The sequence below is a fragment of the Nansenia antarctica genome (genome assembly GCF_963989245.1).
Source record: "Nansenia antarctica genome assembly, chromosome: 2".
NCBI lineage: Eukaryota > Metazoa > Chordata > Actinopteri > Argentiniformes > Microstomatidae > Nansenia > Nansenia antarctica.
This window is the reverse complement of record NC_137675.1, coordinates 8,917,351-8,939,994: the sequence shown is the minus strand read 5'-3', so window position 1 is coordinate 8,939,994 and position 22,644 is coordinate 8,917,351. Positions and strand designations below refer to the sequence as shown.

Genomic DNA, 22,644 nt, shown 5'->3' with positions numbered 1-22,644 from the left:
TTTAGCCAAGAGGCCAATGAACATGACAAGAAGTTGATGTACAGTAATTCATTGGCACTGCACTGCACTGCACTCCAGATAGTTTCAGGCTATCTTCTCCCATTCAACACAGGCTAGTGTTTCTGTTTCTCGTCAAAGGCAACATTGTGTGTGTGTATTCTGTGACTGGACGTTGATAGTGGATCCTACTACAGCACATGTTGGAGCCCAGGGAAATAGAAGGTGCCTGGGGCTTCACCTGGGGACTCACTGCTAGGAAAGTAGTTTACTCTGATCAACACTGTCTGCACCACACCCATTTTTCTACTGCCTCTAGTAAAACCAACAGTCGGTTGTTAGCTGTCGATCTGGTATTCCAATGAGCTGAGAGATCTAGAAACCTTGTTGTTCCAGGGAGGGGAACTGGGAGTCTGCTCAAACACTTGTGCTTCATCCTGGCATTTCTCCATAGTGGCATCTGCTGTGTGAGCTAATGCCTGATATAAACCAATGACTGCAAACGAAGGATATAAGCTATATTTATAATGTTCCCGCGAAGAGGAGGCTTCAGTGCTGTAACTTCTGGTGTCATTTTGTAAGGGGAGGATATGGAGCGATCCTAACTGTCTGCTTCATAACACATGCATTATCTATGAGGTCTAATGTAATGGGAATAAAACCGGCCTATGATGATAAATGATTCATGTCTAAGTCTCTCTCAAAAGACCTGAGAAATCTGTCCTTTCTTTTGAAGAATAATGACCAAATGCAATATTCATTGTAAAGTGATGATTTCCATGACACTGGATGAACTTTGCAGAAACTGGTGTTCTCCACCGTGGGGGTGTGTGTGTTGACAACGGAGGATGAAGGATTACGTCATTGGGCATTGGAGACCTGCACACACAGCCGGGGAGGGAGGGGGCCAGTGATCCACCGGCATCATGGCTTCCATATCGTAGAGGAAGGTGATTTTAGCACACCCCTAGAAGAAAATAGGCAGTTATTGTTGAAAAATCGAACGGAGGTGTAGCTCTTTCTCGGTTCAGAGTGGGACAGAGGGGGCTGGGCCACCGGGATCTGATCTGGATTCGGTTGTGAGTTTTCATCCGTTAAACCGTGGAAGATGGCCGACGCACCGGCGGAGTGTACCATCAAAGTGATGTGCCGTTTCAGACCCCTGAACGGCTCAGAGGTGAACAGGGGGGACAGATACGTCGCCAAGTTTCAAGGGGAAGACAATTGTACAATCGGGGTAAGTTGATTTGACGCGTGCCTGCTGTGTTCGCGGAGGAGTGTCCTCTGTGACTGTCCGCGCTGCGCCATTTGGGATCTCGGGTAGTGTCATTAAGCTAGTTAGTTAGCCAGCCGCTGACCTGTCCACCCTCATCTACTAGCCTGTCCACCCTCATCTACTAGCCTGTCCACCCTAATCTACTAGCCTGTCCACCCTCATCTACTAGCATGTCCACCCTCATCTACTAGCATGTCCACCCTCATCTACTAACATGTCCACCCTCATCTACTAGCATGTCCACCCTCATCTACTAGCCTGTCCACCCTCATCTACTAGCCTGTCCACCCTCATCTACTAGCCTGTCCACCCTCACCTACTAGCCTGTCCACCCTCATCTACTAGCCTGTCCACCCTCATCTACTAGCCTGTCCACCCTCATCTACTAGCCTGTCCACCCTCATCTACTAGCCTGTCCACCCTCATCTACTAGCCTGTCCACCCTCATCTACTAGCATGTCCACCCACCCTCATCTACTAGCCTGTCCACCCTCATCTACTAGCATGTCCACCCACCCTCATCTACTAGCCTGTCCATCCTCATCTACTAGCCTGTCCACCCTCATCTACTAGCCTGTCCACCCTCACCTACTAGCCTGTCCACCCTCATCTACTAGCCTGTCCACCCTCATCTACTAGCCTGTCCACCCTCATCTACTAGCCTGTCCACCCTCATCTACTAGCCTGTCCACCCTCATCTACTAGCCTGTCCACCCTCATCTACTAGCCTGTCCACCCTCATCTACTAGCATCGCATGTCCACCCACATCTACTAGCCTGCCCACCCTCATCTACTAGCCTGTCCACCCTCATCTACTAGCCTGTCCACCCTCATCTACTAGCCTGTCCACCCTCATCTACTAGCCTGTCCACCCTCATCTACTAGCCTGTCCACCCTCATCTACTAGCCTGTCCACCCTCATCTACTAGCCTGTCCACCCTCATCTACTAGCATGTCCACCCTCATCTACTAGCATGTCCACCCTCATCTACTAGCATGTCCACCCTCATCTACTAGCATGTCCATTGTCCACCCTCATCTACTAGCATGTCCACCCTCATCTACTAGCCTGTCCACCCTCATCTACTAGCCTGTCCACTCTCATCTACTAGCATGTCCACCCTCATCTACTAGCATGTCCACCCTCATCTACTAGCCTGTCCACCCTCATCTACTAGCATGTCCACCCTCATCTACTAGCATCGCATGTCCACCCACATCTACTAGCCTGTCCACCCTCATCTACTAGCCTGTCCACCCTCATCTACTAGCCTGTCCACCCTCACCTACTAGCATGTCCACCCTCACCTACTAGCGCTGCTAGCCGGACACATTACCAGGACAGGAGGACAGGTGTCAGACAGCACGAACACTTTGGCTGCCCATTTCTGACAGTGACAGGCAGTGCACTCCGAAACACTTGTCGGGAGTTTATTTCCGCTGTATTGTGTAGGTAGCAGGTTGTTGATGTTGGACATTGGCAAGGCCAGCCAACCTGTCAGATGACCTCTCCTGCCTGGTAGAGCCACACTGGACAGCAGGCATGCACCCAGCAGCAGCACACATGGTGAAGCTCACATTGGCTTCTGTGTCTTTATCAACTAGTTTATCTCTCAGGCTATCATGTTTTGGAGAAGTTATCTTCACCAGAGAAAACACAACTCTGAACTATTCCCAGCCAGTGGCCCACATCGAATAATTTGTGGACAAGTCCACGTCCAAGCAATGGTCTTTCAGTTGCCCCTATATACATCGATTTGAGATTGTTGTTTTCTTTGTTGGCTAAATAGTACATTAGCTCAGTGTGTACGATTTCAAAAGCATTTCAAGAGAACACTGCACCGTGACTTTGTAGGGCAGGGTTAGTGGGTGGTTTGTTGACATACATTTCCTCATGTAAGTGCACTTGCATTAGAGCCTATTGTCACTCTTAGTATCTGTTTACACTCATAAGTGGAGTTGGAGAAAGGCACTATGTTGTAGTGTTTGTTTTCGTTGGCCTAATAATGAGTGGTCTTGTAATGCAGACCCTTGACACCGGATAAGCATAATGGGAGCTTTTTATTATGACAAAAGAAGGTATTAGAGTACACAGTGATGTATGAATTTTCCTTTTGTCAAACAGATTTTACTGTACAAAAGTGGGGAAAAAAGCATATTTTAACATGTCAGCCTGAATGAAATGATCCAGACGTCCTCCTGAGGTTTGCGGTACATCCTGCCCAGCCCTAGTCATCAAAAAGATGGTTAAACATTAGATTTCCTCTTCAAGAAATCCTCCTGTTTGTCTTGGACTTCGATTCCTTTCTTGGAACACGCCTCACTTCAAACCAAGAGAAGAATGGTCCATAAAGCTTTGAACTAGGAGGCCAATGAGCAAGAAGTTGATGTACAGTAAGTCATTGGCACTGCAAACCCCCAGACAGTTTCAGGCTATTTTCTCCCATTCAACACAGGCTAGTGTTTTTGTTTCTCGTCAAAGGCACCATTGTGTGTCTATTCTGTGACTGGATCTCGGTCGTGGATACTACTACAGCACATGTTGGTTGTGGCCTAGATTCGATGGCTGAAGGGGAATGATTGCGTCATTCACGGGCGTAGGAATGTACGTTCTCTCGTAGACGCCACCGGCCATTGTGGATGTCATCAGGGACTGTGGAGATGATCAGGAACTCCGTTCCATGCATTCCGAGCCCGTCCTCCAAAATCTGCCTCCACCACCAGCCTCCCTGATGCAGACCTACCCCCCCATGCAGACCTCAAGTCAGTAGGGGTATTATTGGTTCAGCAGGTGGATGTGAGCTGGCATAATGGAACTAGCTACTAGGCCTGTAGGCCTGTGTCTGTGTTGTTGACCCTAACCCACTGTTTGAGGTAATGAAAGCGCAGCCAGATGTTTCCCAGCTCTTCTTTGTCCAGTGAAAGTATCTCCGTCTCCACACCTGGGCCTAGTACCTCCTCTCCTGCTGCTGCTGTTAAGATACAGACAGTAATGTAGCCATCAGCTAGCAGATACAGACAGTAATGTAGCCATCAGCTAGCAGATGCAGACAGTAATGTAGACATCAGATACAGACAGTAATGCAGCCATCAGCGAGCAGATACAGACAGTAATGCAGCCATCAGCTACCAGATACAGAGAGTAATGTAGCCATCGGCTAACTACAGTAGAGTAACCAACCACCAGTAGGCCTAACCATCACACACAGCACTGGCCCAGCCCTATCCACTATGTGTGGTTGTTGTTGTTGTTGTTGTTGTTGTTGTTGTTGTTGTTGTTGTTGTGATAACAGTGCAGTAGCCAGCCATAACTAGTAGTGTAGACTTGTTGATAACCCAGTTAATTACAGTTCTGTACTATTGCCACGAGTCCTAACCAGTTAACTACAGTACTGTATACACAGTCTAACCAGCCACTAGGCTACTACTACTGCTGCTGCTGCTGCTGCTGTTGTTGTTGTTGTTGTTGTTGTTGTTGTTGTTGTTGTTGTTTGTTGTACAGTACTGTTCCACTAGGCCCAACCAGCACACCCACCTCTGGCCCTGTCCTCTGGTGGGGTATTCCATCAACTTCGCTAACTAAGTCAGCACTTAATTGAAAAAGCCTGGTTACTCTTAACGTCAACTGTGAGTTAAGGCTCAAGCCGTTCCATTAACAACATGTTGCCGTGTCTCGTCAACGCTAACTCTGCACGCACGCAGTAATAAGCAGCCCAGAGCAGACGATTGTCGAAAAGAGGATACTATGACGGGAAAAAGAAAGGAAAACAAGAGCGGTGTTCTTTGCATCAGCGGAACAAACCCTTCTGATGGAGCTTGATGAAAGCTGTAAAGAGGAAGCAATCATCAAAAAGGGAAATACTGCCGAAATTAACAAGGCGAGGGAGATGGCTTGGCAAAAGAATGGCTGAGAGATTAAAGTTATACTACCCTACTTATTTACTACTTTTTAAAATTATTATTTATATATTATAATCACCACTGTAGCTATATTATTAGCAGGCTAGATAATATCAGATGTATGTTGGTGTAGGCTAACTTATGACAACTACAATGCATTTACTGTTAATTAGCCTAATTGGGTGAGGTGTTCAAGCTGTGAAGACAAAAAACAGGCTACATATTACAGTCCATAGCTCCCTCCTGAGGTGGGGGAGCAACTCAGCGACCTTCCGATTGCTAGCTGCCCTCTCTAACCTCGAGGCTACCGCTATGCTGTGTGATGTGAGCTGATGCCAGTATCTGTCTGTCTGTGTCTGTCTGTCTGTGTCTGTCTGTGTCTGTCTGTCTGTCTGTCTACTGGCTTTTGAAGACAGTGAAAGTGGCAATTTTCTTAACTTGTTTGGAACTTAAGTAAAGACATACCTTAATGCTTTGTCACATTGTGAGAAAAAGGTCTGACCGAATACGTTTCCGAATATGGACACGACAAAAGTGATGCGATCGCTTGAAGGAACTGTCTTTTGGCAGTTAACCTGGTACGTACCCGCTAGGTTCTGAGGTATAAATTGCCATGGTTACTCAGCAGCGATTCCTTTAAGCCACATTCAGGGAACCGGAACTCTCACAAAAATGGATTTAAGCCTGGATCTAAGCCTGGATTTTTTTCGTTCAGTAATGTTGATGGAATACCCCCTGGCCCTACCCCCCTGGTCAACGAACCATCTCTACTGCTAGTTGTTGATGTGCGGGTGCTGGTGGTTGTTGTGATAACTGTCCCAATAGTCTAACCAGCTCTGGCCCTATCCCCCCAGCGGGGGTAATCCCCCTGTCTTTCTGCTGGCAACCAGCTGTTCCACCAATCAGAGGTGACGACTGGGTGCTGTGCGATTTCTCAGGGTGGGCTGGGCTGATGGTTATTATTATGCAAGTGTTTTTGCAGACACACTTAGCTAGCGTTATCTAGGGTGACTGACTCATATCTGTCTCCGCCTGGTGAGACAGTTCAGGTGTGACATGGGCTCTCTGTGAAACCTCGACAGACAGGAGTGTCTGTTCACCTACTCCCAGTCCCTCCCTGGGCTTCTGACTAGCATCCTTACCGCCTTGTCGTCTTCATTGCTTCCTCATCCTCATCATCTTCATCCTCACGGCATCATCCTCATACATATATTGTAGGAGCTTCATCCTCCTCACAGTGACCATATCTTCCTCATCCTTAGAGGTTCATCATCCTCATAGCTTCATAATCATCCTCATCATAGCTTCATTCTCCTCACGGCTTCATCGTCCTCATACTCAAAGCTTCATCTTCAACATAGCTTCCTCATCCTCATCTTCATCATAGCTTCATCTTCCTCATCTTCAACATAGCTTCATCCTCATCTTCAACATAGCTTCCTCATCCTCATCTTCATCATAGCTTCATCATTATGATCAGCGACATCAGTGACTGCAGTAAACCAGACTCTTCCTCATCAGCTTTGCTTCTGTTAGAATAGAGACCCACCCCAGTCCCAGCCTCGCATTGACAGAGACAGAGATATATATAATATATACAGTATATATGACAGTTCCTTCAAGCGATCGCATCACTTTTGTCGTGTCCATATTCGGAAACGTATTCGGTCAGACCTTTTTCTCACAATGTGACAAAGCATCAATCTATGTATGTGTATATATATATTATATGAGTCTCTTCCAGATGAGAGGCAGAGAGCGTGAGAGAGTAAGGGGGAGAGAGAGAGAGCAGTGAGTCGACTAGAATAGCACATGCATGGGTGAATTATTCATGGTTCCATTACTGCTGTGTACCTCGTGCAGGGAGATATCACGTCAGCCAGTCTCCCAGGGCCAGGCTAGATCTGGCTATGCTGCTGCTGTCCCATCGCCCATTAAATACACTAGACTAGACTAGGGCAGCAGGGGCTGCCTGGGAGGCCTGGCTAGAGACCACGTCAGGGCTAGGCTGCTGTCACGACATCTCTATTTACATACGCTGGGGCAAGGACTGGGGCAGGGACTGAGGCAGGGACTGGGGCAGGACTGGGGCTGGGACAGGGTTTGTCCTCCTTTAAGGTTTCAGTTGTGGTGAGGGGAGGATGGAAGGAGAAGATGAGGGAGGATGAAGAGGGTGAGGTAGAGAGAGAGAAGAGGAGGAGGATGAAGAAGAAGAAGAAGAAGAAGAAAGGGAGAAGGAAATAGGAGAGCGAAAGTGAGCGACAGCAATATGTCCACACTATGATTGTGAAGCAGGGGATTCAGGTGGCCGGTATCCTATTGCATAGTAGCTGCTACCCAGAATGCAGTGCTCCAAAACAAACTAGGCCACTGTCTTTGTGAATCATGTGAACCCGCTGAACCGTGACATTTCATTTTTGTACATGTCGTTAACATTTAGCAGACGCCTTTATCCAAAACGACTCACAACAAGTTGGACTTTGACCTTGAGGTGTGCACCCGTTACGGTTAGTGAAGGAGTGGTTGGTCTGGACTGTGTCCTCTGCCCCAGTGGCAGTCTATCGGTCTGGCTTGTGGCTCGCTGTGTCCTGATGCCATCGTGTCATGTGACTAACCGGTGTGATCAGCTGATGCTGGACCGGCACAGTAGAAGGACGAGCCTGGTGTTTTGGCCAGAGCCCAGGGGGAGGCAGGCAGGCGGGAGGTAGAAAATCAACACAGGGACACACCTTGCCCAGGGGCTGATAGGAGCTCCACAGAGGAAGCATCTGGAGTCGAACCCACCGTTTTAGTTTATTACACTGTCAACTGTTAGATCAGCCCGTCCTTCACTTTCTCAGTGCTGCTGCTGCATAGACAATGTAACCTGTAGGTAGACAGACAGACAGGGTGTAGACAGGGTACCAGGGTGGGGGGGGGTGGGGCTGTGGAGCGAGGGCCGTATGTGAGTGTTGGACAGACAGACAGACAGACAGACAGACAGGTTAGGTAGATGAGAATGGATAGATAGAGAGGTTAGTTAGATGAGAATGGATAGACAGAGGTTAGGTAGATGAGAATGGATAGACAGAGAGGTTAGGTAGATGAGAATGGATAGACAGAGGTTAGGTAGATGAGAATGGATAGACAGAGGTTAGTTAGATGAGAATGGATAGACAGAGGTTAGGTAGATGAGAATGGATAGACAGAGGTTAGGTAGATGAGAATGGATAGACAGAGGTTAGTTAGATGAGAATGGATAGACAGAGGTTAGGTAGATGAGAATGGATAGACAGAGAGATTAGTTAGATGAGAATGGATAGACAGAGAGATTAGTTAGATGAGAATGGATAGACAGAGAGATTAGTTAGATGAGAATGGATAGACAGAGAGATTAGTTAGATGAGAATGGATAGACAGAGAGATTAGTTAGATGAGAATGGATAGACAGAGAGATTAGTTAGATGAGAATGGATAGACAGAGAGATTAGTTAGATGAGAATGGATAGACAGAGAGATTAGTTAGATGAGAATGGATAGACAGAGGTTAGGTAGATGAGAATGGATAGATAGAGAGATTAGTTAGATGAGAATGGACAGAGAGAGAGATTAGTTAGATGAGAATAGATAGATAGAGGTTAGTTAGATGAGAATGGATAGAGAGATTAGTTAGATGAGAATAGATAGATAGAGAGGTTAGGTAGATGAGAATGGATAGACAGAGGTTAGTTAGATGAGAATAGATAGATAGAGGTTAGTTAGATGAGAATAGATAGATAGAGGTTAGTTAGATGAGAATAGATAGATAGAGGTTAGTTAGATGAGAATGGATAGAGAGATTAGTTAGATGAGAATGGATAGATAGAGGTTAGGTAGATGAGAATGGATAGATAGAGGTTAGTTAGATGAGAATGGATAGATAGAGGTTAGGTAGATGAGAATGGATAGACAGAGAGGTTAGGTAGATGAGAATGGATAGACAGAGGTTAGTTAGATGAGAATGGATAGACAGAGATTAGTTAGATGAGAATGGATAGACAGAGGTTAGGTAGATGAGAATGGATAGACAGAGGTTAGTTAGATGAGAATGGATAGACAGAGAGGTTAGTTAGATGAGAATGGATAGACAGAGGTTAGGTAGATGAGAATGGATCGATAGAGAGATTAGTTAGATGATAATGGATAGATAGAGGTTAGGTAGATGAGAATGGACAGATAGAGGTTAGGTAGATGAGAATGGATAGACAGAGGTTAGTTAGATGAGAATGGATAGACAGAGATTAGTTAGATGAGAATGGATAGACAGAGGTTAGGTAGATGAGAATGGATAGACAGAGGTTAGTTAGATGAGAATGGATAGACAGAGAGGTTAGTTAGATGAGAATGGATAGACAGAGGTTAGGTAGATGAGAATGGATCGATAGAGAGATTAGTTAGATGATAATGGATAGATAGAGGTTAGGTAGATGAGAATGGACAGATAGAGGTTAGGTAGATGAGAATGGATAGATAGAGGTTAGGTAGATGAGAATGGATAGACAGAGAGGTTAGGTAGATGAGAATGGACAGATAGAGGTTAGTTAGATGAGAATGGATAGACAGAGGTTAGGTAGATGAGAATGTGAATGTGAATGTGAATGGTCTTTATTGTCATTGCTACATTACAGGTACCAAACAACGACATTTAGGAGGGGTGGCTCCCCTGGTGTTAGGAAAGAAAAAAAAAACACTTAAAAAAAAAAAAAAAAAATCACAAGAAGGGAAGGAGCTGGTTTACATAAATAAAGGCTATGTACACTATCCACTATACTATACTGTACAGATAGACGACTAGGGTTGTCATATTGCACAATAGTGTTATTGCACATTTATTTAAAGTGTTACAGTTTGCAGGCTTGAAATGTACATATTTGTGCCTCAGCACTGCACCTGATCTTTTCAGTCCAGCAGCTGCCATCAATCCGTCCAGACTGTCCAGGGCCCAGAACCTAGGTCTTTGCTGTGTTCAGGGCCTGGACGGCCCTGTGGTAGAAGCTGTTCTTCAGTCTGTTTGTCCTTGCGGCCAAGGTCCTGAACCGCCTTTTCGAGGGCAGCCGGGTAAAGTGTTCGTACCCAGGGTGGGTTGGGTCCCTGGAGATCTTGGAGGCCTTCCTGAGACAGCGTGTGTTGTACAGCTCTTCCAGGATAGAAGAATGGATAGATAGAGAGATTAGTTAGATGAGAATGGATAGATAGAGAGATTAGTTAGATGAGAATGGATAGATAGATCCACAGCGACAGTAAGTGGAGACTGTAGTGTGTCACCATACCTTTTCCTAGTGGGGGAGGAGGAGGGGGAGGGGCAAATCACTGACAGGTCTACATCAGCTCTGGCCAATCACTGACAGGTCTACCTCAGCTCTCTGGCCAATCACAGGCAGGTCTACTGCTGAGTGTCTGCTTTCAAGAGGACATAGGATAGGAATATAAGCAGCTGTCTATTTGAGTGCTATTTTGTTGATGGTACTTCACTTGTTTCTAATGTCCATGTTCTCTCTCTCTCCATCCCTCCCCCCCAGGGCAAACCGTTCCAGTTTGACCGAGTCTTCGGGTCCAACACGACACAAGAGCAGGTCTACAACGCCTGCGCCCAGAAGATCGTCAAAGGTGAGCTCTCTCTCCTCATGGCATTCATGAAGAATACTGTCAATGTGGGTTAATATCCATGGGCAGGCTGGTGGAGGGAGAAATCGGAGGACGGGCTCATTGTAATGCATGGAACGGAATGAGGAACAGTATCAAACTCCCATTCCATGCATTACAATGAGCCCGTCCTCCAATTTCTACCTCCCCTGACAGACAAACCTACTCGGCCAGTGACCCTCAATGCTGGTCCTGGTGGAGAGCTGCAGTACTGCAGGCTTTGTGCTCCAGCACAGCACTGACACACCTGACTCAGCTCATCAAGGTTTTGTAGATCAGTTGATTAGTTCAGTCAGGTGTGATACCAGGCTGGGACAAGAACCTGGACCCACTGTGGCTCTCCAGGACCTGTGTCACTGTCCACAAACCTGTATGGATGGACAAACCCGTTTTCTCCACCATTTGAGCTTGTTCTGTGTCAGGACCAGGATGGAGGAAGTGAAATGAAAAGAGGAAGTCGATATGGAGGAGAGAAGACTTTGCAGTGACGGTCTGTTCTCTTCCAGATGTTTTGGAGGGGTACAACGGGACAATATTTGCGTATGGGCAGACGTCATCTGGCAAAACACACACAATGGAGGTGAGGCTGTTGTTGTTGTTGTTGTTGTTGTATTAAAATGTTGTTTTGATAGAAAATGTGTTCATGTATACTGATATTAGTTAACAAGATTCTCTATCAAACTCCAAAATAATAAATGACCCTTTCAAGAAATAAGAAATACCCATGTCGTCGTCGTCGTCCCCCGCCCCACTGTTATGCTAATGTTCTGGTTCCTGTCTGTCGCCAGGGTAACCTCCATGACACAGATGGGATGGGCATCATCCCCAGGATCGTGCAGGACATCTTCAACTACATCTACTCCATGGACGAGAACCTGGAGTTCCACATTAAGGTAGGTTGAGAGGTCACTTCTGAGTTCTATATCAAGATAGGTTGAGAGGTCACAGGGTCAGTATATCCATTCATCACCACCTGTTTACCGTTTTCATTCCCAATTTAAAATCATCATCAGCCTCTCAATCGGCTAGCCTATTTGCTGACTTCGATTTGACCTCGTTCAAAGACGCCCAGAAACCCCCCCCCGCATGTTCTCAAAACTCTTGAAGATGCGTCACTCGGTTGGATGCCTGCTAATGAGATTTTTGTCCTTTTCTTTTCCTTCTTCTTCTTCAGGTTTCATATTTTGAAATTTACTTGGACAAGATTCGGGACCTTCTGGACGGTAAGTCGTACCAGCGATGGCGGACAGCGTTTGGAGGTCAACGGGGGGGGGGGGGGGGGCTCATAATCACGCGTGGAACGGAATGAGGAACCGCTTCAAACGCACGATTTGATGCCGTTTCTCATTCCGTTCCGTCTATTCCAGCGAGCCCCCGTCCTCTGGCGTCGACCTCCATCGGTAGAAACAAACAGAGTGATATTTCCCCCCCCCCCCTCCCCGGCTCTTAGCGGTACCGGTGAGTGGGTAATTGGCTCGTTTGCATCACAATCGTCGGAGCTCGTTAATGAACCGCCTCGTTAGAGACAGGACGTGGGCGGAGGTCACTCCCGCTGCTGGTGGCTGATAGAACCATTAGCGGTCTGGCTCCAGTGTTTGGACTGAGAAGAGAGAATGTCCGTCTGTAGAGCGATACGGCAAACAAACACGCTGTATCTGTTCATCATCCTCTCCGGCTAGAACGGTTATGTAAATGTCTCTCACCCGGAGGGAGGGTTTGGTTTCACACCGATGAGCACACACACACACACACACACACACACACACACACACACACACACACACACACACACACACACAGAACAAACAACTAGAATCTAGATTCAGGATGAAGTGTAAACCACCCATGTTGTTAGTGTTTGTGCTGTAGAGAAAGAGACAGCACTAGGAAGAGAGAGAGAGATAGAAGGAGAGAGAGAGAGAGAACAAAGGGGTAGTGGTGGTCTAGTGGATAGTGAGTTGGACTTGTGATCGGAAGGTTGTGAGTTCAAATCCCGCCTGAAGCCACACCACTGCTAGTGTGCCCTTGGGTAAGGCACTTAGCCCTCAGTTACTCCAGGGGGAATGTCCCTGTAATTCGTAATTGTAAGTCGCTTTGGATAAAAGCGTCTGCTAAATGGCAAAATTATTAAATTATTAGAACTGGCCTTAGGCACTGTTCCAATACTGTCAGAATATTTCCTTCCTTTCTCCCTTCGTTGATGCAAGCCCTGACCTCACATGAACCATTGATTGGACCAAGGCCCTAAAGTGTTATTGACCATGTCTCCTAATGTTTCTCTTACTTTTCTCTCCCTCTCCTTATCTCTCTCCCTCTCCCCTGCTCTCCCTCCCTCCCTCCCCCTCCCTCTCCCCTCCAGTCTCTAAGACCAACCTGTCGGTGCACGAGGACAAGAACAGAGTCCCCTACGTCAAGGTGAGTCCACCATCGTCTCCCACCAATCACACACGCTCCCGTCCGACCGTCTGCTCAGCGATTGGCTTCCGGGTCCTATAGATGGAAAGGGGAGGGACGTGTACACAGGAAATCCTGCTGTCGCTATTCCTCCTCTGATTCCTCCATTTCCTTCTGAACCCCGCCTACCCAAACTTGTGATTGGTTAGCAGAGGTGTCTGTCTGTAAGACCCTCCTCTAAAATATAGTTTCTTTCCCTTCTGTAAGTTCTAAAAAACTAGATTCTTTTTTTTAATCTTTTTTTTCTAGATAATAATATAATAATGCAATAATGCCATTTTGTATAGCGATTTTCTCAGTACTCAGACACTCCATTTCATTGAGAGAACAAGCATAGATAGAGAATTAAAAAGTCAAACAAAAGCACCACAGTCAGTAAAAACAACAATACAACTAGTTTAAGAAGATGGGTTTTGAGGGATCATAGTGAAGTCTACCAGCATCATGAAATGGGGCGGCTGTGGCGCAGGAGGTAGAGCCGCTGTCTAATGATCGCAAGGTTGGCAGATCGGCGGTTCGAGCCCCGGCTGGCCACATAGTCGAAGTCTCCTTGGGCAAGACACTGAACCCCAAATTGCTCCCAGTGAGCTGGCCGGTGCCTTGCATGGTAGCTTGCCGCCATTGGTGTGTGAATGTGTGTGCGAAAGGGTGAATGAGAGGCTGTTGTAAAGCGCTTTGGATAAAGGCGCTATATAAGTCAGTCCATTTACCAAATGGACATATCTGTTGACATGCTCCGCACCCTCTCCCACATAGTTACAGTTACCATCCACACTGAAACTCCAGATCGACCTCTCTTAGTCTGAAGACGCCCCAGTGTCTCGTTAACCCGTCCTCTGTTCTGATTGGTCCCCAGGGATGCACGGAGAGGTTTGTGTGCAGTCCAGAGGAGGTGATGGACACCATCGACGAAGGCAAATCGAACAGACATGTAGCAGTTACAAGTAAGAGACCGCTAGGCTGCAGCTAGTGTGTGTGTGTGTGTGTGTGTGTGTTTAAGTGTGTGTGTGCGCGCACGTGCGTGTCCATGTGACTCTGTTTGTCTCTCTCTGTTTGTCTGTGTGCGTGTGTGTGTGTGTGTGTATATATCCATGCGTGTGTGTGTGTGTGTGTATCCATGCGTGTGTGTGTATATGTCTGTCACGTACGCCTGCTTCCGTGTGTTATCATAACGGCCCAGAGCTGCTCCCTGACGTGCGGTGTTGTCCTGTGTGTGGTAGACATGAACGAGCACAGCTCCAGGAGCCACAGTATCTTCCAGATCAACGTCAAGCAGGAGAACACCGCCACAGAGCACAAGCTCAGCGGCAAGCTGTACCTCGTCGACCTGGCAGGAAGTGAAAAGGTGACACGCCCTTATTTGGTCGCACGTCCTGTTCCTGGTGTGACCCGGAGCCTTCATGATGTCACCCCCCTGTCGCACCCTGCCCTTTGTCTCTGCTACTCTCTCTCTCTGTCTCTCTGTCTCTCTGTGTCTCTCTCTCTCTCTCTCTCTCTCTCTCTAAGATAAGATCAACTTTATTGCTGCCGTAGGGAAGTTTGTCTTGGGCTGTTCACAGTGCTGCTCCCACATGAATAGAAACAAAGAACAAGCACATAATACAAATACACATCTCTCTCTCTTTTCTTCTCTACCTCTCTCTCTTTTCTTCTCTATCTACCCTCCCTCTCTCCCTCCCCTCTCTCTCCCTCCCTCCCCTCGCTCGCTCCCTCCCTCTCTCTCTCTCTCCCTCTCTCTCTTTTCTAAATCTCTCTGCCCAGTCACACACCAGTGTCTCTATGTGGGTGCTCCGGTCCCTCCTAGTCCCTCTAACCGGCGCTCCTCCTCTCCTCTCCTCTCCTGTCCTCAGGTCAGTAAGACGGGAGCGGAGGGGGCCGTCCTGGACGAGGCCAAGAACATCAACAAGTCCCTGTCCTCGCTGGGGAACGTCATCTCGGCCCTGGCCGAAGGATCTGTGAGTCTCATCCAATCAGACGCTCTCTTTATGAAGCGTGTTACGACCTATGAACGCCACGCCCAAAAGAAGACCCCCCCCCCTCTGTCCGTCTCTCGTCCACCTCTGGGAGGCGTAACTCATCACTTTTTCAGAGCAGAAACAGAAACAGTTTTATCGACGTTGTCCTTGGGTGCAGAGTAGACCATCTGTTGTTTTGGTTGATGGGTGATGAATTTCCCACGGGGCAGAGGGGGGATGTGTAGAGGAGTGGGTAGAGGGGTATGTTTAGAGGAGGGGGTAGAGGGGTATGTTTAGAGGAGGGGGTAGAGGGGTACATTTAGAGGAGGAGGTAGAGGGGTATGTTTAGAGGAGGGGGTAGAGGGGTATGTTTAGAGGAGGGGTAGAGGGGTATGTTTAGAGGAAGGGGGTAGAGGGGTATGTTTAGAGGAAGGGGGTAGAGGGGTATGTTTAGAGGAGGGGGTAGAGGGGTATGTTTATAGGAGGAGGTAGAGGGGTATGTTTAGAGGAGGGGGTAGAGGGGTATGTTTATAGGAGGAGGTAGAGGGGTATGTTTAGAGGAGGGGGTAGAGGGGTATGTTTAGAGGAGGGGGTAGAGGGGTATGTTTAGAGGAGGGGGTAGAGGGGTATGTTTAGAGGAGGGGTAGAGGGGTATGTTTAGAGGAGGGGGTAGAGAGGTATGTTTAGAGGAGGGGGTAGAGGGGTATGTTTAGAGGAAGGGGTAGAGGGGTATGTTTAGAGGAGGGGTAGAGGGGTATGTTTATAGGAGGGGGTAGAGGGGTATGTTTAGAGGAGGTCGTTTGGGGACGGACTCGTGACCCAGAGAAATGTTTATAGGAGACCTCAAGGTGCAGTCAGAGGGGGTCAGATGTGTTGGTAACAGGGAAACGGTACGTTCTAGAAGGTGTTGGGAGGTTCTCTGTCCTAACGTCTCCGTCCCATCTCCTCGCCGTCCTCCAGAACTACATCCCGTATCGCGACAGCAAGATGACCCGTATCCTGCAGGACTCCTTGGGGGGGAACTGTCGGACCACCATCGTCATCTGCTGCTCCCCCTCCTCCTACAACGAGTGCGAGACCAAGTCGACCCTCATGTTCGGACAGAGGTGAGGTCATGACCCCTGGGTCTCAACCGACCCCCCCCACCGTCACAACACACTACCCTGTCAGATACACTCTACCCTGTCAGATACACACTACCCTGTCAAAATCAAATTCAAATAAAATTGTATTTGTATAGCGCATTTCTTACAAGATGCAACTCAATGCGCTTCACATAATGAACATTCTCAGTCAATCAATCAATCAATCAATCAATCAATACTGACAGAGCCGCAAGCAGGCAAAAGTAAAAACATGTACACTATGTAGCCAGGAAGATTCCCTTGCAGCCCTCTACACATAGAGCAACTACTAGACAGTTTGCCTACCAGCACCCAGCGGTGGGCCCCCCCCCCCGGGGAGCCCCCGCCGCCCCACACACCCAGCCCGCCCCACCACCAGCACACCCGGCCCAGCAAAAGCAAGCACAGACCACAAAGGCCCCGCACAAGGACGGCCAAGCAGGTGCCCCGGCGGCGGAACAGACCAGGCACACGGGGCAGCCGGGGGCCCCCAAGGGGAGGCCCAAGGACCACCGGCGCAAAGCAAGCAAGCAAGGGCGAAAAACCTGTACACCATGTATCCAGGAAAAGTTCCATGCATATTATCGGCGTACACACTGTCCATAAATGTAGTGTTATATCTGCATCGTTCTGCATCCAGCATGGGCACAGGTCCTGCCAAAAGAGAATCTTAAGCGCAGTTATGATGCAACAACACAATAAAGATGACAGCAATACAACCTGATGGTGGTCCAGGTACATCCTGGTACCGATTCCAGTACTGCTCTAGGTGCTACTGGGAGCTGACAGTGCCTCATCAGCACCCAGGTCCTTTTTCCTGTCAACACAAATCTCAAAACACGAGTATGGTGTAATGGCCTAGTGATCCTAGTTCTATAATGTCCAATGTTTCCCCTTAGTAGCAAAAGGCGACATTGAATAAGTAGGTTTTGAGGTCTCGCTTAAACATTTCCTGAGTTTTAGACAACCTCAAGCCCTCAGGTAGGGTGTTCCACAATCTAGGAGCATATATGCTAAAAGCTGATCCTCCAAATCTCTTAGTCCTAGCTTCTGGCACTATTAAAAGTTCCGTGCCACTAGACCTTAGGGGTCTAGCTGGTGTGTATCTTATGAGCATGTCCACCATGTAATTGGGCGCATCGCAGTGGAGTGATTTATAGACTAGTAAAAGGATCTTAAAGTCTATTCTATAACTGACAGGGAGCCAGTGTAGTGATCTCAAGACAGGTGTGATGTGCGCTCTTCGTTTGGTCCTAGTAAGGACACGAGCAGCAGCATTCTGAACCATTTGTAGTCTATTAATCATTTTTTGGGGGAGACCTGTCAGGAGAGCATTACAGTAATCTAGCCTACTAGTAACAAACGCATGCATTAATTTTTCGGTGTCTGCCTGGGAGAGAAATCAGATATACCCTGTCACATACACACTACCCTGTCACATACACACTACCCTGTCACATACACACTACCCTGTCACATACACACTACCCTGTCACATACACACTACCCTGTCACATACACACTACCCTGTCACATACACACTACCCTGTCACATACACACTACCCTGTCACATACACACTACCCTGTCACATACACACTACCCTGTCACATACACACTACCCTGTCACATACACACTAGCCTGTCACATACACACTACCCTGTCACATACACACTACCCTGTCACATACACACTACCCTGTCAGATACACGACACATATTTTATTGATCAGATTAAAACCCTTGGGTTCTATCGTCTTGTTTTTGAAGGGGTTGGGGGGGGGGGGGGGGGGGGGGGGTCTAGCTTGTGATATAAAGGAATCAATGTTTTGAGCTCCGACATGCTTTGCCTACTGGCCCATTCATAACCACTGGGGCTTTTACGAGGTAGTGGTCCTTTCTGTAAATAGTGTGTTTATTTATTGATTTTCTTTTTATGAATTATCTCCAGAGCGAAGATCGAACCACCGTGTCACAATATTCAATGCTGTGGTTTATTACCTCTTCAAAGAGGCTCTTCTAGGGCTGTGAGTCCATTAACAGAAAGGGTAACACATTGATTTAAACTAAAAACAGTCCATTGAAAACGCGCTATTCTTAGCTGAGCTCTGATTGGCTGGAACACCTGCTCCGGGCTCATAACTAACAGCCTTAATGACGGGCCTTTCTCCAGGTGGTGACTCGTAAAAGCCTTCCCATGTGTGAAAGGCGTTTATTTTTATAGTTTTTATGACCTGCATTTTTATTACATTTTGATATTTACAAGGCAATAGACGACCAAAGGGGATTGACAGTGAACAGATACTTGGAGCCGGATGAGACGCGGAGGTTTTGGAGGTTTTAGAACGGTGTTTTATTGATCAGGGGTCGGTTTACTGACGGCCTCTTGGCTGAAGCAGGACTTAATTTCTCCCCACGACCCCACCGCAAAGCCTCTTGGGAGTAACCATTGTGAAATCAATGTTTAAAGGTCAATCTTCTGCGTGTGAACTAATAAAATGTAATAACTTTGCGGGTCTAGGAGACATGTGGGCCTGGGGTTTTCCAAAGAGATAAAGTCCTCCCTCAGCTACAAAGCCTTTGTGAAACTGAACCCAGAAATGACCCAGTTTTAGAAAGGTCTCCCCTGTCGTGTCTCCAAGATTCAACATGTCAAATCTTAGCTTTCAATCTTAAGACGATACTGAGCTGTCCACGGCAATCCTGTTGACGGTTAGCTTTGTTGTCATTTGCTTTCTTGCTAGTTGGATGACTTTCTTACGTTCTTAGCAGAAAATGTTGTTTCCCGTGGGAAATTTGTCGAGTTTGCAAGATCGTTTACTACAGTTGTGAGTCACTGCGTTTCACAACATTGTAAAACTGGGGCAGTTTGGTCTCGGCTGTTAGAGAACAAACTGACGTTAAAATAGGTAGAGGGGAGGAAAGGGTATTGGCCTAGTTGTGAATGTGTGTGTGTGTGTGTGTGTGTGTGTGTGTGTGTCTCTGTCCAGAGCGAAGACCATCAAGAACACGGTGTGTGTGAATGTGGAGCTGACAGCAGAGCAGTGGAAGAAGAAGTATGAAAGAGAGAAGGAGAAGAACAAGACCCTGAGGAACACCGTCACCTGGCTGGAGAACGAGCTGATGCGTTGGAGGAACGGTGAGGGTCAGGGGTTAGGTAGGGGTCAGGGTTAGGTAGGGGTGAGGGTCAGGGGTTAGGTAGGGGTCAGGGTTAGGTAGGGGTCAGGTAGGGATTAGGGTCAGGCGTTAGGTAGAGGTTAGGGTCAGGCGTTGGGTAGGGGTTAGGGTCAGGCGTTAGGGTAGGGGTTAGGGTCAGGGTTAGGTAGGGGTCAGGTAGGGGTTAGGGTCAGGCGTTAGGTAGGGGTTAGGGTCAGGCGTTAGGTAGGGGTTAGGGTCAGGCGTTAGGTAGGGGTTAGGGTTAGGCAGGGGTTGATGTCCTCACCTCCTCACCTCAGTCATGGTGTCATCTCAGCTGGCTTCCATCTCTGGAGACCATTTACATTTACAGAGTGAAAAGACTCCACTTCCTTCTCTCCTTTCTCCCCCAGTTCATCCAAATAGTCATCATGTTGATTACTCGCACACGCACACGCACACACAGACTCACACACACACACACGCCAGCCCTGTTCTGTGCCTGTCTAGTGTTTGCCTGTCCTTCCGTGTGACGTGCCCGTGTGTCCACGCTGCCCCCTGCAGGTGAGAGTGTGCCGGTGGAGGAGCAGTTTGACAAGGAGAAGGCCAACGCCGAGGTGCTGGCCCTGGACAACGTCCCCAACGACAAGGCCGCCTCCACGCCCAACGTCCCGGGGGTCCGGCTGACCGACGCCGAGAAGGGCAAGTGTGAGGCGGAGATGGCCAAGCTCTACAAACAGCTGGATGATAAGGTGAGGGGTGAGGGGTGAGGGGTGTGTGTGTGTGTGTGTGTGTGTGTGTGTGTGTGTGTGTATAAAGTTGCATGCCTCCCTGTCCCTCATTTAAATGTTAATAAAGTTGCATGTCTCCCTGTCCCTCATTTAAATGTTAATAAAGTTTTGTGTGTCTCTGTCCAGGATGATGAGATCAACCAGCAGAGCCAGCTGGCTGAGAAGCTGAAGCAACAGATGCTGGACCAGGAGGAGGTGAACACACACACACACACACACACACACACACACACACACACACTCACACACGTTGGCTCCAGAAAAAGGGCGTTCAAGCCGGAAGGCATAACAACCTTTTTCCGAGCAGAAACACAGTTTATGGACGTTGTCCTTGGTGCAGACCATCTGTTGTTTTAGGTGACGGGTGATGAATTTCCCATTGGGTAGAGGGGTCTGTTTAGAGGAAGGGGTAGAGGGGTATGTTTAGAGGAGGAGGTAGAGGGGTCTGTTTAGAGGAAGGGGTAGAGGGGTATGTTTAGAGGAGGAGGTAGAGGGGTATGTTTAGAGGAGGGGTATGTTTAGAGGAAGGGGTAGAGGGGTATGTTTAGAGGAGGAGGTAGAGGGGTATGTTTAGAGGAGGGGTATGTTTAGAGGAAGGGGTAGAGGGGTATGTTTAGAGGAAGGGGTGTGTTTAGAGGAAGGGGTATGTTTAGAGGAAGGGGTAGAGGGGTATGTTTAGAGGAAGGGGGTAGAGGGGTATGTTTAGAGGGTTAGGGTTAAGAGGTATGTTTAGCAGCAGCCTCACCCAGGGATGACCTCCCATGACCCTGATCTGGTGTTGCTGTCCTCCAGTGGCACCAGCAGAGGTGTTGGTTGTTGTTGTTGTGGTGTGTGTGTGGGTGTGTATGTTACATAACAGACCTCTCGTCATTGTGCAGGATCAGGTGTCAGGGTGGCTTTGGTTACGTATATCACTGTTCACCCCTGCCTCATCAAGCCAAAGAATTGAACGTTTGTGTACTTGGGGGATGGAATAAAAGCGATCCTGACCTCTGACCTCCTAGCTGCTGGGATCGTCGCGCCGCGACCACGACAACCTCCAGGGGGAGCTGAACCGGCTGCAGGCGGAGAACGAGGCGTCCAAGGAGGAGGTGAAGGAGGTGCTGCAGGCCCTGGAGGAGCTGGCCGTCAACTACGACCAGAAGAGCCAGGAGGTGGAGGACAAGACCCGGGAGTACGAGGCGCTCAGCGACGAGCTGAACCAGAAGTCGGTGAGACGGCCGGGGGAGACCACACACATGTTTAGTGGGAGATATACACTCACACACACACTCACACTCACACTCACACTCACACACTCACACACTCACACACACACACACACACACACACACACACACACACACACTCACACACACACTCACACTCACTCACACACACACTCACACACACACAAACACTCACACTCACACTCACACTCACACTCACACACGCACGCACACACACAGTGTCGAGCTCAACCAGAAGTCAGGTGAGATGACGGGAGACATTCCTGAAGACTTGTCACGGACACACACACAAACTTGGCTGCACCCATGAAGACAAAGCATTGATTGACCTTTCTCTGTGTGGCGCGCACATACACACACGGATACACACACACACTCACACACACACACTTGGCTGCACACATGAAGACGAACCTTTGAATGACCGTTGTCTGTGTGAAACACCCGCTCGCACACGGACCGACGGATACACACACTGACGGATACACACACACTCACTTGGTTGCACCCATGAAGAAAAGCCTTTGATTGACCTTTCTCTGTTTGACACACACACACACACACATACATACACACACACACACACACACACACACACACACACACACACACTCGGCTGCACCGATTAAGACAAACGTTAGAATGACCTTTCTGTGACACACACACCCATGACCTTCCTCTGTGTCTTAGCATTGTGATGCTCCTCTTGAATCTAACAGGGAGGATTTTCACTGCATCTTATTTGTCTCGATTGTTTACCGTCAGTCCTGACAGTTAAATCACATTCTTCTATGAGGTTCTGCATATCAAACCTGGACCTCTTCACTCCTCTGTCATACATCCATCCGTGGAAGTTGTTTTTGTTTGTACATTTCTGATATTTCTCTCTCCCTTTCTCTCTTTCTCTCTCTCTCCCCGTCTCTCTCACTCTCTCTCTCCCTCCCTCCCTCCCTCCCTCCCTCCCTCCCTCTCTCTCTCTCTCTCTCTCTCTCTCTCTCTCTCTCTCTCTCTCTCTCTCTCTCTCTCTCCCTCCCTCCCCCCCCTAGAGTGTGTTGTCGTCCATCGACTCAGAGCTGCAGAAGCTGAAGGAGATGACCAACCACCAGAAGAAGAGGGTGACAG

The 22,644-nt window shown here is 48.2% G+C and overlaps 1 protein-coding gene across 1 annotated transcript in view; it reads left to right on the top strand.

Moving 5' to 3' along the window:
- Positions 1 to 1,105: 1,105 nt before the first annotated feature.
- The window catches only part of LOC308149636 (kinesin-1 heavy chain-like), a gene marked incomplete at its 5' end in the record, with an annotated part of 32,738 nt that continues 11,199 nt past the window's right edge, over positions 1,106 to 22,644 (top strand). The window contains 15 exons of the mRNA XM_080522517.1: positions 1,106 to 1,234; positions 10,712 to 10,799; positions 11,342 to 11,415; positions 11,624 to 11,728; positions 12,010 to 12,058; positions 13,195 to 13,250; positions 14,146 to 14,233; positions 14,510 to 14,634; positions 15,140 to 15,244; positions 16,205 to 16,350; positions 19,358 to 19,506; positions 20,067 to 20,254; positions 20,420 to 20,488; positions 21,298 to 21,504; positions 22,569 to 22,644. The exon at positions 22,569 to 22,644 is cut by the window's right edge and continues 68 nt beyond it. Of these exons, the coding sequence (XP_080378643.1) occupies positions 1,106 to 1,234; positions 10,712 to 10,799; positions 11,342 to 11,415; positions 11,624 to 11,728; positions 12,010 to 12,058; positions 13,195 to 13,250; positions 14,146 to 14,233; positions 14,510 to 14,634; positions 15,140 to 15,244; positions 16,205 to 16,350; positions 19,358 to 19,506; positions 20,067 to 20,254; positions 20,420 to 20,488; positions 21,298 to 21,504; positions 22,569 to 22,644 (1,654 nt within the window). The remainder of the gene's footprint in view (positions 1,235 to 10,711; positions 10,800 to 11,341; positions 11,416 to 11,623; positions 11,729 to 12,009; positions 12,059 to 13,194; positions 13,251 to 14,145; positions 14,234 to 14,509; positions 14,635 to 15,139; positions 15,245 to 16,204; positions 16,351 to 19,357; positions 19,507 to 20,066; positions 20,255 to 20,419; positions 20,489 to 21,297; positions 21,505 to 22,568) is intronic.